This window comes from Stegastes partitus, unplaced genomic scaffold, assembly GCF_000690725.1.
Source record: "Stegastes partitus isolate 25-593 unplaced genomic scaffold, Stegastes_partitus-1.0.2 Scaffold155, whole genome shotgun sequence".
Classification (NCBI taxonomy): Eukaryota; Metazoa; Chordata; class Actinopteri; family Pomacentridae; genus Stegastes; species Stegastes partitus.
This window is the reverse complement of record NW_007577886.1, coordinates 317,509-334,976: the sequence shown is the minus strand read 5'-3', so window position 1 is coordinate 334,976 and position 17,468 is coordinate 317,509. Positions and strand designations below refer to the sequence as shown.

Sequence of the window (17,468 nt, the reverse complement as noted above, 5' to 3'; positions counted from 1 at the left end):
ATATCAAACTATGACTGTCTATGAGAATATGTCTGTTCTTTTGGCTTGTATTCAGCTTTGATGGTTATATTGACATGGCATCAAGATGAGTATTTAAAAGAGTCTCATTCAACATTTTACGAATATAACCACAGCTTTAAATAAAAGTGAAGCAGGAGCGTTTTTATCTAATACACCCTCAAAGGGAAGAGTTGCATATTGTTTGAAATGTACTATATAAATATATGGTTCATAAATTCATCTCAGGTAAGCGGTGAATCTACTGGAGGCCTTCAAACCAGCAGTTCAGATTCATTCAAGAACTGGTTGAACATTGACAGAAGTGGCACTTACCAGTAATAATGTTAGAAGAATTTATAATGAGACAATTGACCATTAAAATGCACTTTGTCTTGGAAGCATACCTTTATTTTTAGACACGGCTAAATCCCATGATTGCAAATAATTTTAAGTGGATTACAAGCAATATAAATAGTAGGAAGCATCCAGACAGAAAGTTGGTTAACTGAATCTACGTCGTTGTATTCGCCGGTTTCCTGCTGGAGCTTGATAGATAGATGGGTATTTAATATGGCTTGTGTACATGCATACTAATGTGTGGATGAAAACACTCCCTCTAGTCCCCTTTACTTCTAGAAAAAACAGCTCATAAATCAATAAAATAAAAAACAGCAGCGTAAAGAACACACACACACACACACACACACACACACACTGGGTCACACAAATACACAAGTGCAAACACAACTGTGTACGTTGGACCTATCAAGACAGCTTATTCTATTTGTTCCAGCCATTGATCCGTTCATATCTAAATGTCAGGTTGCATATCGTCACATCGGCTGTAAGCGGTTGTGGTCCACGTATGCACTTGTGCGTACATGCTTGTGTTGTGCGCGTGTTATACATTCCCTCTGTGGATTTGGCAACGCTCGGATCTGCGGTCTGATCGATAAACTGAAAAGGCCGACACACAGACACACACCCTCAGACTCTGATGTGCTTCTGCGTACACACAAACACACACAGTTTGAGGATGATAGATGTCTTGCATGTTGGCCCTGTTACCCTTTGCCATCACAACACATACTATCGTAGACCTTTGCTGTCCGAGCTTTATATTATATGTCAGACGGAAAGAGAAAGGAGGAGACAGGGAGCGCAATAGACGGGGAATTTGCTGCCGTGAAATGACTGCTGAAAGGACAAAAAAAAAAGAAAAGTGAGTGACTCTGCTGCTCCGTTTTTCCTCTTGTTTTCATCAGAAAGCAAGTGATTGATCAATAATGCCGATGGTTTGTATGGTGGGTTGGTGCGCGGGGCAAGACCCTGTCAAGATGAGGTTTCGGTGGTTTTTGTGGAGAGTGACAGCTCGCTGTCGGTGGAGAAATGGGAGTAAGAGATCTCATCAAATGGGATTTGCGACGAGATGATTTTCATACGCGATTGCTGAAAGAAGTCACGCGCTTGACTCGACACACATGGACACAAACCGTGTTCCTCCATATCTCTGCTCCACCGTCCTCGCTCTGTGTCGAGCAACACAAGCACAGTTTTTATAGACTGTGTAGATCAGCGGTGTGTGACCACGGCTGAATCAAACTAATTAAACAGACAGTAATGGTAGTGATTTAAAGTCATTAGTTGTTGGGAAGAACCATGCAGACCTTTTATACCCATGTGACTCGTGTCATGGTACGGTCCAGTGCGTTCAAGACCAAGACTTGATTACAAAAATGTCTGATTGCATACTGTGCTGCTGCAGTATAAATACANCACGTTGAAGTGAAATACAGAATTTCCAAAGCAGAGCGGCCTCTGCTGCTATCTGTGACATCGTCTGTCATCGTAGCAGTTTTAAAACTCAGAAGATGACAAATGAAAATCAATTGTACTCAGGCGCCTTTTTTGTTAAGACGTGTGGAGATGTCCCAGTGCTGCTTCCTCTTCAGGAATGACACTTCATTCAGCCACACACTGATGACAACGAGCCACCATGTGAGGCTCGTGGACTGACCATCAAGGGGGCCTGAGGACACCTTGACATGTTGACAGGAGGAGCTGGGGATTGAACTGCCATTTTTTTTGCATTTAACGGACAGCGCACTTTACCAGCCAAGCCCCAGGTTGCCTCCACATGTGTCAGATGGTTAGTCCGCACAATCTGCCCGCGACAAAAGAAGCCAAATTATGAGGCGCTAAAGTTGATAGCTTTGCTGTAGGAGCCACTGAGGAGATATGTCTCTTTGAGATTGCGTAATCAGACGAGTTCCTATATGAGTGCACACTTTAACACTAAACACTCACCTTGGAGGAGAGAGAGAGCGTTTTTCTGCCCAACACTTTTTCAGTGCAGTCAAAAGGCCACTTGAAGGGCTTGGCTCTAGTTTTCTCCTTGAACTTTATCACCAGACAGAGATGGCATTATGTTCTTATCTCAACAAACAGGGTGTGTGTGTGTGTGTGTGTGCGATGTGTGATGACATTAAGGTTTTATCTGTGCACATGGAGCTGGAAGCACAGTGATTATAGAGCATTACGGCTAAAGGACTGAAAGGTTGTTTGTTTGTGTGTGTGTGTGTGTGTGTGCGAGTGTATGGAGCACCAAAGGTTAGCACTATTGACTGCTGCTTGTACAGCCACTAATGGGGATGCCAGGAAGTGCTTCAGAGATGATACGTGTGTGTGTGTGTGTATATGCTTGTCATCACAATTTCTTTTCAGGATGCCAGTGTGCTTATCTGTTTCCCCCCGTTCTCTCGCCTCTCTCCAACGTTTCAATGCCATCTACTCCATGCACACACCTCACCTGCACGCTCTCGATGCACTTTATGCCCCACAAGGATCCTTTAGCTCAGCGGTCTTCAACCTTTTTTGCACCACGGACCGGTTTTATGCAAGAAATTTTTCTACGGACCGATCATTACGCACATAACAAATAATAATAGTTGTTTTTTTTCTATTGAAAAGTTTCATAAATGAATAAAATTAATTTTTATTGCTTAATATGTTCAAAACAAAACACCCTGCAGACTTCGCTGGAAATAAAAATAAACCAATAAAACGTTTTTATTCTATCTGTGCGGCCCGGTACCAAATGACCCACGGCCCGGTAGCGGTCCGCGGCCCGGTGGTTGGGGACCGCTGCTTTAGCTCGCTGCTCCTAAACCATCGGTGCTTCCACTTCTATCAGCGTACAATGCTGTTTTTATCTCCATTAGCAAACAAACGCACAGAGAAACAGTGAGGTCTTGATGCAGGCCACAGATCACGGTATTAAACGGCGACATACACACATTCTGCACGCGATGGGTAACGGAGGCGAGGCTGCCGTTGATTGGAGACAAATGATAGAATAAGTGAGTGATGCCTTCCTTTCAATCTTTCTTTGTTTCCTATATTTGCGCTGTTGCATCCTGCGGTAATTCTTGCACTCAGCTCCTAATGGGATTTGCGGATGTAGCACATGCAAAATTGGAATTGTCTTTGGTTAAAAAAAAAAAAAAAAGGAAGAAAGAGAAAGAAGAAGCACAATGAAATCAGGAATAAAAAAAGGGGGAAAATGCAGGGAGATGGTGCAGCGGAGAAGGACAAATGGGGAAGATGATCGTGGGCAGGAGACTTGGGGGAAAAAGACGCAGAAGCAGATAAAAGCATTGAATGTCTCAATAGAAGCCACAGAGTTGCTGTAAGTACAGTACCTCTGCTAACGGGTGACAATAAAGAGGAAGGCTTTATTTCCCAAAAGCCTCTTATTGTGTATGGCTGAATGGCCACAAACAACATGGTAGCTTTTAAGATGAGCATCTGACATCCACACTGTGAATGAATTCTCTCTGTGTTTTTTTTTTTGCTTTTGTTTTTCTTTCTTTTAGCACAAATAGTGTTCTTACACAACAGATGTCTGAGCAGTGAAAAATAGAAGAGAATCAGCTCATCTCTTGATTTTGATTAAAAGGTATCATCTTGTGGTTTTATTATTATTTATATCATATGTCTTAGAGAGGGTTTGTTAGTTGGTTTTTATCCGCTGCGTCGTATACGTTCCAGTGTCACGCTGCATTCCTTTGAATCTCGCTGACTGCAGCTGGAAGCAGCGTGATGGAAATTGACAACGCTTCGCTCTGCTGTGTCAAGAAGAAAAGACGCACATACAGAGTCCAATTTCTGAACTCACTGCTTTGCGCTGTGTCTTTACATAAGCTTGTGTATTTATTGCGCGCTCAATTGGGAATCGAAGGTATGACTGAGCAACTGAGGTTGTTTTTTTTTATTATTACTGGTAAGTAGAAGTCATCTTGTGCTTTATTGCTTAGTCTATCCGTCATATGCGATACCGTAGATAGCTTGAACCGTGTTTTGACCTTACTTCCAGAGCATCGCACCACAGCATTTCAACCATTTTCAAAATTACTGATTGGTGAAGGGAGCTGGCCTGTTACAGCTGCCTTGTGGTTTCATTCTTCACATCACCTTGTTCTTTTTCTATTCTGTCTTCTTCCCCTTGTCCACCTCCCTTTTGATCTTCTTTTTTTCCCCTGTTCCTGTCATTTACGCTTCAGACCGGTTGGCAGCGGCTTGATAATAACGCTGGATTTTTCTCGTCCAAACAGCCTTGGCGAGGGTCCGTCTCTCCGTTTCGTGCCGTTTGCAAAGCATACAAATAATACACTCGAACACATGTTTGCCCACTTGCTGACCGCCATGCTATCTCCTTCGCTTTCATCTCTGTAATTGGGTCAGACTCAGGGTCAAATAGTTTCCCTCCCACCGGCCCAGCAGGAAATAGAGGAATAAAATGATTTGATAATTGAGAGGGCAGAAGATGTAATCTGTCTTTAGGGTCAGTTGATGCATTATCTCATCTCTTCTTTGGTTTCAGGGCACAGTACCCTGTGGTTTGGATTTTTTTTTTTTTACAGGAGGCATTTTTGTGTCAGACTTGTGTTTCATAACTTATTTATGAAACTTCCCACATGCCCACAGTAAGGAGCATGGTGGGAGGTTCTTCTTTGTAAATGAGCTGTGTAATTGAAGTAACTGATGAGATCTTTTAGTTTGTCTCAACAGGCTTGCTTTACTCATTAGGATATGACACAGGTAAACTCTAAGCTGGTTTCCTTGATCAGATTTATGCCAAAATTGAACCGTAACCACATTGCATTAGCATTTAAATGACTTACATCAGTTTAGTTCAGTGCAGCAGTGTAACAATATCCTGTTAAGCCACCAAGACGGATTATTTTTTAAATATGTTTAAAGAAGTCGTCATTTTGAATCAAATGTTTTTTGCAATATGTCCACGTTATGTGTGCACGTGTGTTGAGCATCATCTGCAAAACAGACCAGTACGGCCACAGCTACCTAAAATAGTGGAGATTCAATAATTAATAAGATATCCAAACTCAAATCAAATCAAATCAAATCAAGTTTATTGTCATGTTGCTGTACATACACAGTAGTACAGGCAAGATGAGAGAGCGTTTCTTCAGGATCATTCAATCAGCAAGTTTTGCAGAATGCACGGCTGGGATAAGACACCAAACGTTCAATGTCTCCTGAAGGGGGCGCTGCATCCATGCACGCCGCCATTTGTTGAACATGGGGAACCTCTTCAGGTCCTGGTAGGTCTTCAGGGACACAAAGACACACATGATGGTGTGACGATGGTGAAGCCACAGATGCTGCCCAGAGCTGTCTGTCTGTCTGCATCTCCTCCAGCTGTATGTCCGTCTGGGATGTTGTCATGGAGCCATGTTTCTGTTAAAGCAGACACACAGCAGTCCCTCCACTCTCTGCGGGTTTCTCTCAGCAAACGTCCAGCTTGTTGTGGAGGGAGCAGACATTGGAGAGTAGGAGGACGGTCCTGCTGGTCTGGAGGGGTTAGCCTTTAGCCTAGCATGGATCCCGGCTCTCTTCCTTCTCCTTTGTTTACATTTGCTCTTCCTTCTCTCTCGGGTAACTGCCGGCGTCGTCTCCGATTGGACTCCGTGTTGGTGTAGTATGTCCACATCACAACCAATCGCCGCAATTCCAGCACCGTTCTCTGTCCTGACGCCCAGCAAAGTCTCCCGGCTGCAAGTTTTGCAGAATGGACATCTGAGATAGACGAGACACTCAAAACGTTCACTTTCATTGTCTCCTGAAGTGGCCGCTGCATCTATGCACGCCGCCACATTACTTCATAAATGCAAACACTTAGATAGAAATACAAGCTCTCTCTTCAAAGCCGCTAAAACTCTGACACATGCAACAAAAACCAANAAAGATTTTATCCTACAGTCTCAAAAAATGTTAAATTTATGCCCATGAGATTCTGCATAACACGTTCATCGAACCTTCCCGAAGCCATTTTGTTTCTCTTTTAATGGATTTATTAATCATGTGCAGTTTGTCTAACTTGATTGTTAAGCACCTTCATCAAAATGTATGCCATTACTCTGCATTACCGAGAGTGCATATGTTTAATGGCTCCACCGTTCCACATTAGATTTACTGTGTACTTAAAGTTTTCACAGAGTTTTAGTGTTTTTAAGACAAAAGTTCCAGTTTCACTCATAAAACCGCTTTTATTCTGAACTAAAACGCACATAGCCGGCAGACAAGACACACAGATGTCTTGAAAACAACATCTTGGCTGTGTGTGTTTGCTTTTTGTTATCCAACAGCCTATGGACAGAGTTCAGTCTTTGGCTTGTGGGAATGTTTCTGATGTGCTCTGTGTGTCTGAACTACATGCACACAAACCACATGAATCGCGCTACACAATTTCTTTGGTGCTCTTCCAAAGACACAGCTAAGGTGCTTTAGCCATACATGTTACATCCAAGATACGGAGGTGAACGCATGTCGGCTCTAATCTGTTGTCATGGTGACGCATGTTAGTGTATGTGGTTGATGTTTATTCATACAACATTGTACTGGAAGGGCAAACAAAAGGCTAAAGATTAGCGGTCTTAGCAGCTTGGGTGCTAACTGAACGCATGGCAGCGGAGCGCCTATTTCTGCATGTGTGTGTTTGTGCCTGTTTGCATGTCTTTAGTCTGAGCTCAGTGCTCCTCCACCAAGTGTGCAAATCCATGGAGCAAAGCAATGTCATAATGCACCACCCTCTGCCTGCCATCGTCTCTTTTGAACACACAAGTACGCACACACATGCTCGACATCCAGAAACACACAATCAAACATGCGTGAGCCGCGCTGTGGGAGCGGCGCGAGGCGAGGAAATGACATGCAGCAGTTATGATGCATTCGAGAGAAAACGCTTCAGTTAGTGTTCGCTAAATGCTCAACTCATGAACAGGAAGAATGAAAGGCAGAGTCAGGCTGAATAAAAATGAAGTGAGAGGACGAAAGGCTAAACTCCTTTTTCATATTTTGCATTGAAGTGGTTTTGATGTGTTGTGCAACTGAGACGCGCAAGTTGGACATGGGGGACAAGATTAGCCTCTGATTAGTTAAGAGAGAGCGAGCAAATGAAAGAAGAAGGTGCAGGAGAGGTTAAATAGCTCACAGACTGACAAATGGGGGCGCGGGGACACGCAAAGCCTAGATGTATGAAACTATTAGATGCCTTTATAGAGGCAAAGAAGGACTGACAGTAGCATAACCATGCCAGAGGGCAGAAAGGGAAATCAGGGAACCGGGCGGATAGAAACCATCTCTGCTAATAAATTGGTCAGAAAAGCTTTCATGTGGAGGCAACACAGTGTGAATATTGTGTTGTGTATAGTTTAATAATTATGGGATTTGGCTCTGTGAAGTTCTAATTCTCATTCTGCTTTTTCAATCCTCGCTCTCAATTCCACCACAATATGTTTGGCTAAAAAAAACCAAAAACCTGGGAGCAAATATTATTTTATTTGATTAAAAAACGCAGATAGAGAATAATCTGGAAACATCATCCATTGGAAATCCAATAAAGAAAAGCAACATGGCAACAGTTACAGTTGTGTAGCACACGAAGCACAACTTTGTGTTTGTTTCTTTTTTCTTTTTTTTAAATCGGCAAGTCCTCTCCATCTGCTTCTCCTTTTCTCTCTCGTCCGTGCCCACTTTCTTCCCATCTCTCAGATGGTCTAATTTGTCTCTGTATATTTGTCTTCCGTCTTACAGTATGCAGGTGGAGTGATGGTTCTGAGATGATAACAGTAATCATACACCCACAACTCAAGACCCAGATGCAGACACTTTATCCCTGCACATGCACATATGCAGACACAGAAACGCAAATTAATTATAGTGATGAAACAGCAGCCTGATAGCGTGGCATTTTTAGTGAGTGCTTCAATAAATGCATAGCCACAAAGTCCAGGACAAATAAAACAACAGTGAGGATGCAGTGGTTTGGATCTGTGCATCTGCTTGTCTCTTTTTTTTTCTTTGTCTAACTTTGTGTTTGTACACATTTTCACAGCTTGCGCTCGCATGTTTGAACGTGAAGCTTGCATATATCTAGTTAGGAGGGTGGCCCGAAGGCTGTTTGCTTGATTTGATCACAAATAGTCCATGAAATTAAATGACACAACTAATTTTTAATTTAGAGCACTTTATTCAATAGCGACGCCCACTCTGCCTCTTCAGGCTTCCCCCACAATGTGCTCAGGCAGCGTCTGCTTTTACATTAATGTTTCTTAACCTCTCACACACAGAAACACAGGCAGAGGCATGAAAATATACACTTTTTTTTTCATGTTTATGAGTCATACTGTAAAAGAAAATCATTCTGGAGTGTTCCTGTGTTTGAGCAATTATCTAAAGAGTGATGTGCATGCTTACATTTATTTGTGTGAGCAAGCAATGTGTGAGTAAAATAGTGCAAACTCTCTTTCATCAAGTCTGGCCTCGGTGATAGGAGTGTGTCAGGCTAACAGCAGCCATTTGCCAGAATTAACTATTTACTGGAGTCCTTCAGGAGGGACAGGTGGATGAAGGTCATCGCTGGTGTGCACTGTGGCATAATGTAGAAGATCAGTCCGACTTCTCTCTCTGTCCGGAGAAAAAGCTTACTTATATTGACACTGGGTGATTGGATTCGTCCCGGGCGACGGAGCTGGGAGGTTTTTTTGTGTGATCTTCTGACTTTCGAGTGTAAGAACTGAGCAGAAATGAAGCTTTTGTGGAGCTGGTCGGAGAGGTCAGAAGGATCTCTCCGGTAGCATTAAGGGGAATGACGCCCAGGTGACTCCTACCTACCGTCTGTAACGGCGCCGAGTTGTTAACAAGTCTGTGGTTGTTTGTGCTTGCGCGCTAATGCACACTCAGACGAGGCAGTTTTGCATTTAGGTAATTATTGTGCATGTTTTGTGTTTGTGTGTATCAGAGAGAGTGTGTATTGAACAGGTCCAACCCCTGAGGAGTCATGGCTACTGCTACAAATCTGCCCTTTCACTAATTAGCTTAAAACATCTGTCCAGACCAATGCCAGAGGGAGGTCATAATGGGAGAAACACTCACCAGTACTCGCATACAAACAAACAAACAAACATCAACATATACATATTTACAGTATTTCACTCGACAGCTTGCGTTCACAAATAAAAAAAGGACACACTCACATGTTTTCGCGTATAAAAAAAATCTGTTTAAAGTTCACGTTTGAAAAAGTCAGAGTTTCCCCCAGAATCCCATGCGAACGGTTTAAAATCTTAATGAGCACCGAGGGAAAGGAGCACGGAAAAGGACAGCGAGACAAACATGCAGACAAACAAGAGAACATAAGAAGACCTCTGTCTTCTCTCGCTCCTTCCTCCTTCCATCGCCGCTCGCTGTTTCTGTTTTTGCAATGCTCCAATAGATAGAAACAGAAGCAGCACGAGAGGATAAAAAAGATGAATGACCCTCCCCGTTTTCTGGTGATTATTTATTTTTCGGCTCCCGTACGAAGATGGAGGAAGGAATCGGGGATGCTCACCAAAAAGAAAAATTTAGGGAAGAGATTGCACTTTGCATCTCCGTCGTTCCCCGTCCTGCCTTACCGGTCGTCTGTGTCGCTACCATGTTTTACGGCAGCCGTCTGTGTTATAATGATCAAGTTTTATGGAGACTCTGTGGGAGATTAAACCACTATTAGCCACGCTCTGTCACCCTCTCCAGCTGTTGCCTTTTGTTTACGGCTAAAAAGTGTTTTATGACACTCTGCGCTATAGTCACCTAGGCAATTATAGCTAATAATATACGAGTTATGCTGTATTTTTTTTTTTTCTCTGGGATTGAAGGAGGAAGGGAGGTGGGCGGGGGGAGAACGAGCGAAGAAAAAGCAGCAAGTGCAGACGCAGAGTAAGAAGTGAGCAAATAAGATGATGGGATGAGAGGTGAGTGCAGGAGCGACGAGAGGAGAACAAAAAAAAAAATTAAAGAGTGGGATTGGAAGGGAGAAAATGAAAGAGCTGAGAGGCAGAGGGAAGTGGGTTTTATGACAGAAGAAAAGTCAGAAGCAAGGTAACAAGACTGAACCCTCGTTTAAAAGTACATGATACAGATTGAGTGATGTGCCTCGGAAAGAAAGAAAAGATAGAGATGATAGGCGGTAACAGAGAGTTGGATAATAAGTGAACGCTGTTTGGTTTGAGGGAAGAAAAAACCAGCCTGCGAACTAGACTAAAACACCTATTTACCACATCTGTTGTTGTTGGTAATGGCGCTCTGGCATTCAGTCTTTAGAAATGTATTCTTTACCAACCCTTAATATGTGCTCTGTGTACATCATCAAATGCAGCTTCTGTCCAGTGAAGTAAGCAAAACTGAAGCGATTCCACTGATACACAAAACTCTATCGCTCGCTGTGTGCGGCGTTCCCGGAGTAGAGAAGGAGCTGATCTCATACTGGGTGCATCACTTATTTGTGTTGGGTAGAGGAGGCTGAAGGAGAAAGGGCGGGGTGAAGAGCGGAGTAAGTAGCAGTGCGGAGATACGTCATCCTCTTGCTTGTCAGACAAAATGATTGAGACGGGGGTGTTTGACACCGACGGAGTTCGCAGATAACGGAGGAAATGAGCCACTCGAACAAAAGAGCAATAATCTAAAAGAAAGGCGCAGCTGAAGGAAAACGGATGGCGCGATAGCATGTGCAAATGCACCATGTGTGGAGCTCCAAGTGTTTCTGCCTCGTGCGCCGTTGCACTCGCTCTCCGTTATCTAGACAGTGCCATTTCAAAGTGTCCTTGCTGCAGTGTTTAACAATTGTGTAGTTGCTGGTTAAGAGTTGACACATATAAATATTTAAGTTGCACCATTAACAATTCATGGGAACAGTTTTTCTTTTTTCCCTCTGCTCAAAAACATACAATTTTGAGGCAGCGTATTTGTGTGTGTGTGTGTGATTCAGAGACGGCGGCGGCAGCAGCAGAGAAGAAGAAGAAAGTCCACTTAGAAGTTTAATCTGTGTAAATTGAGAGAATCTTAAATATTGAGATGCATGAAAGCACGTGTTTATGTGAGGATGTATGTGAGGATACTGTCAAGCACAAGCGAGAAGCTCTGCTGCATTTGCATGCGTTTGAAAAGATTTTTGACTGATACCTCGAGCACCTTTGATTCAAGTTTTCTTCACCTCCCGCGTGCCGAGCTTCACACCGTGTTTCAGCCTCGTACATTTCCATAATGTTGCTTCACACCTAAGATGCCACGAATCGGATCATCCAAGGGAGAAATTATCTGTCAAAGGCGGCCATTTATTTTTCTGGAAATCCGAAAGAAACAAAACAGGCTGCTTGTGTCCTAATTCCTTTTTCCGTACTTTTGACCAGTCGTAAATTAAAAACTGAACGTCTGTTTTATTGCTCTCGTTGGTAATTGTGATGTTGTGTTATTTTGCAGGTGGTGGAGACCAACCTGGTGGCCTTCGATTGTCACTGGATCCTGATTAATGAGGTGAGTGTCATGGAAATGATTTATGGATCCTGTACTGGGTGTGCCTTCTGTTCACCTTATTGTTTCAATTATCCGGGGAATATTTATGACTTCAGATCCAGAACACCCCCCCCCCCTTCCTCCCATCTAACCTTTTGGGTGTCTTGAAAGTTTGCAGGTGAGAGGAGGAAGCTCACAAAGTTGTTGACTCCTTTTGTGTCAACATCCAGAATCACAGCGAACACGACCAAGGACGATTTCATTTACTTTAATGAGCACGGGCTGCAGTGCACCGCCGACAAAAAAACACTGCAGGAAAGGTTATATTTTCTTTATGCTCACCACTTATTTAAGGCAGAGCCATTGTAGATGAACCATTATATTTTTATTTTACAGAGATGACAGCAGGAGCCTTGGAAGCATTCATTTATGTGAGCACATCGCCCTCAGTTCAAAATCTGTGTTACTATGCACTTGAATATTAAGAGCTTTTTTTTTTTTTTTTCGGATTAAAAAGTGCACACCATCTCTGACAGTCCACAGAGTCGCTCCCCTCCTCCTCCTCCTCGGAGCGCTTCCCTCCTGCGAATTCATCCCAAGCATGTTCGCGATCACTGATCAGAGTGACTACTGGTCATAAGAGAAACACGATTAAACTTTAATGTCGACTGTTATTTCAGATTAATTTTGAATAGGAGCCATTCTTTGATCTTGCTTTATGAGAAGTGCCTTTTTTTTTTTTTTAACAAAACCAGCAGAATCAGCTACATTTGTGAGTCTGTGCGTGGAAGTGTGTGAGTGTGTGTGTGTTCCAATGTTGGATGTACACTGCTCGCTAATGCACTGTGTCTTGGTAGCCTTGGGTATTACAGTGAACTGGCAGGGCACAACAGGGGGTCTGTGCCGCCACACACACACGTACACACACACACAACCGTATACACAAGCGGATGTATTGGGCAAACAGCAGGGGTAAAAAAAATAAAAAAAGAACTCCCAACATTTACTGTCAGAAGAACGGAAAGCCTAATTTAGCACCAAACAAGAAAAGATACTGGGATGCTTCGGTGTGCTGTAATTTCTGTGTTCTATTTTCAAGTCATAGCCTCGAACTATAATAACGCCGCTAAATGCTACAAGGCTCGGCAGTCTTATTACTCGCTCGGTTATGCAAAGAAAGTATTTCTGTTTGAAACAACAGTTGGTATGCATGGCAATCCATTGATGCTGCAGAGATAGCCAATCATTTCCCCTCCTCTGATGTTCACTTTTTGAATGCCAGCCTCGCCACCGGAAGGTTTAGATTCTTCGTATTTGAGATGGATGAGAGGCTGCAGTAACAGTGTCACAATCCCCCACCCTACCCCACCTCTAAGTACCTCAGATAACCCCTCGGTATTGTTTTTGCATTTTCTCAAATGCTAATACTTCCAGGGACTGAGGGAAAAGAATGAGACCCGCCTGTGCACTTTAATGAAGACTTATGAGAGGTAAAAAAATGTGTTGAAAACATGCCCTCTGTATCAGCTGATTACGTCATACGGGGCGTTTTGTGCCACTTAACTGTCTCCCTTCTACTAATTGAAACAGACAGCATAATATAATGTGTATTTCATATGTAACACTGGAGACTTTTCCACTCACTTAAAGCAGAAAGTGCACTTTGCTGACAGAATGTCTTTGTACGTTTTGTTTCTAGGTGGCAATGTCAAGCAACCCATGAAGCAGTCTGTCATTATTTGACTGCCAGGCTAAATTCACGTCCTGCTCTCTAATAAACCGTACTTTGCATCCCGTCAGGCGTCTTCAGGCTTCCTGGTAGTGACCTTCTCTTCGCTTAGCTTCCTGCGAGGCAGAACATGTCGTTGTACAACCTGCGTGTCTGTCTAGCAGCATGTAGCCTGTAACGCTTTGTACCTGCTGCCTTTGAGGCATCAGTGGTGAAATGTTGTCTGTCGGCCCCATGTGCCCTCAGTAGTTAATGTTTCAACGATAGAAGAATATCATGGAAATATGTATTAAAAACCCCTTTATATATCAGATCAAATCAAATCAAAACAAATCAAATCAAGTTTATTGTCATGTTGCTGTACATACACAGTAGTACAGGCAAGATGAGAGAGCGTTTCTTCAGGATTATTCAATCAGCAAGTTTTGCGGAATGAACATCTGTGATAAGGCACTAAACGTTCACTGTCTCCTGAAGGGGGCGCTGCATCCATGCACGCCACCATTCGTTGAACATGGCGAACCTCTTCAGGTCCTGGTAGGTCTTCAGGGACACACGATGGTGTGACGATGGTGAAGCTGCAGATGCTGTCCAGAGCTAGCTGTCTGTCTGTCTGCATCCCCTCCAGCTGTATGTCCGTCTGGGATGTTGTCATGGAGCCATGTTTCTGTTAAAGCAGACACACAGCAGTCCCTCCACTCTCTGCGGGTTTCTCTCAGCAAACGTAGCTCGTCCAGCTTGTTGTGGAGGGAGCGGACATTGGAGAGTAGGAGGACGGTCCTGCTGGTCTGGAGGGGTTAGCCTTTAGCCTAGCATGGATCCGGGCTCTCTTCCTCCTCCTTTGTTTACGTTCGTACCGTTTGCTCTTCCTTCTCTCTCGGGTAACTGCCGGCGTCGTCTCTGATCGGACTGTGTGTTGGTGTAGTTTGTCCACATCACAACCGATCGCCGCAATTCCAGCACCGTTCACTGTCCTGACGCCCAGCAAAGTCTCCCAGCTGCAAGTTTTGCAGAATGAACGTCTGGGATAGACAAGACACTCAAAACATTCACTTTTGTTGTCTCCTGAAGTGGCCGCTGCATCTTTGAGCATCGCTATCACCATGGCAGCCAAAAATATACATATGATCTAAGTAAAAAGTGTAGGTTAGTTCATTTCTCTTTTGTCATATGAGACTTTCTGCCATCACTTGCAGCACATGTAGGACAAAAAGAGACTCTTTTGCAGCAGCTTATTCAGAGAACAAGATTTCCTCTGGTAATACAGCAAAAGAAGCTGAGAGGGATAATGTGATGTGTGTTTGTAAAATCCATCCATTAGCTATACCTGACTTTATCCCATGGAGGGTTGGAGCCTATTGCAGGTGAAATTGAGCTAACAGGCGGGGTACGGTGCATCAGTCCATCACAGGGCTAACATAAAGAAGCAGACAGCAGCCCCACATGTTCACAGTCACACCTTTGGCCAATTTACAATCACCAGTAATTTACCATGCATGTCTTGGGAAATGTGGGAAAACCAAGTAAACATGCAGAAAGAAAGGCGCCACACAACAAACCCCAGAACTTGTTGATGTGAGGCAACAGTGCCAAACCCTTCTCCACTGCAACACCCAGGATTTGTAAAGTTATCACGTGAAACCAACTAGTATACCTCTTTATACGTGCCCCACCTTTCTGCCCCCTAAGATTGAAGCATGCTGCCAGGCTCCGCATTACTTGCTCTTGCTTCTCCAAGAAATGTTGTGCTGCAGTTAAAGCTGTCATTCAATAAAACAGAACAAATAAGTCCAAAAAGTGAGAATGATGCAACGACAACAGATTGGGTTGTAAGTTTAGACATCCCAGTTGGTGTTCAGGCGCAATTTACAATTACAGACCATAAAATTGTGAGTAGTTGCTGAAACAAGTGGGGATGAAATCACCTGACAATCAATTAATTGTTAATGAGTCGTTTCTGAATGACTCAGAATCCAGCACTGATGAATTAAGAGAATAGAGTGGGGGTATCAATGAATCATTAGTTACTGATTAGTTCAGAAATGTCAAATGGAAAAGGCACAAACTAATAAAGACTTCACTACGAATAACTAGTGATGCACGATATTAATATTTCTGGCCGATACCGATATTAAGCTTTCTGATATCGCCGATATTACCGATGTCGATGTTCAATTTTTGTGCACACCGAAAAACGAGTATAAGTAAGCACTGTAAGAACATGAAGGCTGTACAAAAGAAGCCCAAATTAGACCACGTAGTCTTCTTTATTACAAAAGTAAAACATATTAAAACATATTTTAACATATATAATGTTCAGGTTTAGGACCATTTAAGTAAAAACATCTGTGAAATAGCAGCAATATCAAATGTAGAGGCGAAGGTGCTAATGTTAGACAATCAAAAGCTAAATTTGTTCATCGGACCGATACCGATAAATCGGAAAAAAACACTAATATCGGCCGATACCGATGTGGTCGCTGATATATCATGCATCCCTACAAGTAACCCAATCATTAGTTGTTCTTTTAGTGTTCCCTTTGGTTTGTTGATTAGAAGGAAAGTGCAAGTTTCTAAGAAAAGCTCTAGTTGTTAGTTGGTAGTTGTTTTGGGGTTTTTTTGGTTTTTTAAGATGATGCTTTACAGGGAACAAGTAGTAGTCAGGTAATGATGAAGTACCGAGGAACAAGTTGTGGCACTTTTCTCCAGGGATACTTTTTGAGAGAGAAACAAGTGCAGGAGTCAAGTTAGATTACAAATTTATGGTTATTCTAAGTCAGTTAAAGCATGCATGAAGAAGCTTGATGGGCCTCCTTTTATTCCTCCCCATGTCTCTCTAGCTTTGCTTTCAACTGTCCTAAAAATCATAAATGCCTTGAAATAATTTAACCCAAATCTTCATGAATAACTTTTAAAGATCAAGACGGAACTTTAGTCACAGATTATTCTGATGTAGACGCAGTGTTCCTCGGGCTATGTGAAGTCCTCCAGCCGAGTGTTTAAAATAGATGAGCGGCGACAATATTTGTCATATGTAATGTCCTCTAGTACTAGTTCTTTGGAGAATGAATATTCCTATGTGTGAAAGTGCTCTCCCTCCCTGTGGATTATTATGGATGAGGGGGTACTGTATGGTTGTCATAACTCTGCTTTATCTACAGCCAACAGTCAGACAGCCCCACTGAGGGGGAGTTCACAGTTCATAATTGATCATCCTTCCTTTACCCATCTCCTTCGCTCCTCTCAGCATGAGAGGATGAGGAGTATGAGGACAAGAAATGATAAGGGACGCTCATGCCTTCTCGTCCTCGCTCTCTTTCTCAAGTTTGGAGGATAACTCCGCTATTAACCTTACTCATTCGGAATCTCTTCATGGGCTCTCAGTTTCTGTCATGCTATCATTCTTGATCTTCCCTGTTGTCGTTCACACTCCTTTTTTTCATTTTTCTCTTTCTCCCCACTGACTTTTTTTCTCCTTTTTTTTTTGCTGCCGTCTTACCTCTCCAGAGGAATAATGAGATGAGATGAGATTTGACTTTTTTGTCATTTCGGATGTTAACATACCATCGCATAATATCCTATGAAGTCCTCGGAAATGAAATAATGGGGATTTTAATGCATCAAATATAATTGGTGGATTATAAAGTCTTACAGATTAGACATTCTACAGACCTCTGGTTAATGAAACCCGATTAAAAAAACAATGTACAGAAACATATGGTGGGTAAGGCCGTTCATTGTTAATCTTTGCTAGATTAAGGAACGTTCATATGTAGAGTTGCAGAAGTTCTTGCAGAGAAAGAATGAGTCAGAGGCCATGTCCGGCTGCTTTTATTGGCTCTAAGTGAAGACTCTGAATCTATCGAGTGTGTTATCCACATTTCATTGC

The 17,468-nt window shown here is 42.8% G+C and overlaps 1 protein-coding gene across 1 annotated transcript in view; it reads left to right on the top strand.

Moving 5' to 3' along the window:
* Positions 1–17,468, top strand: part of grid2 (glutamate receptor, ionotropic, delta 2) — a 584,280-nt gene that overhangs the window by 374,654 nt on the left and 192,158 nt on the right. Inside the window, exon 5 of the mRNA XM_008279344.1 lies at positions 11,818–11,871. Within this exon, the coding sequence (XP_008277566.1) occupies positions 11,818–11,871 (54 nt within the window). The remainder of the gene's footprint in view (positions 1–11,817; positions 11,872–17,468) is intronic.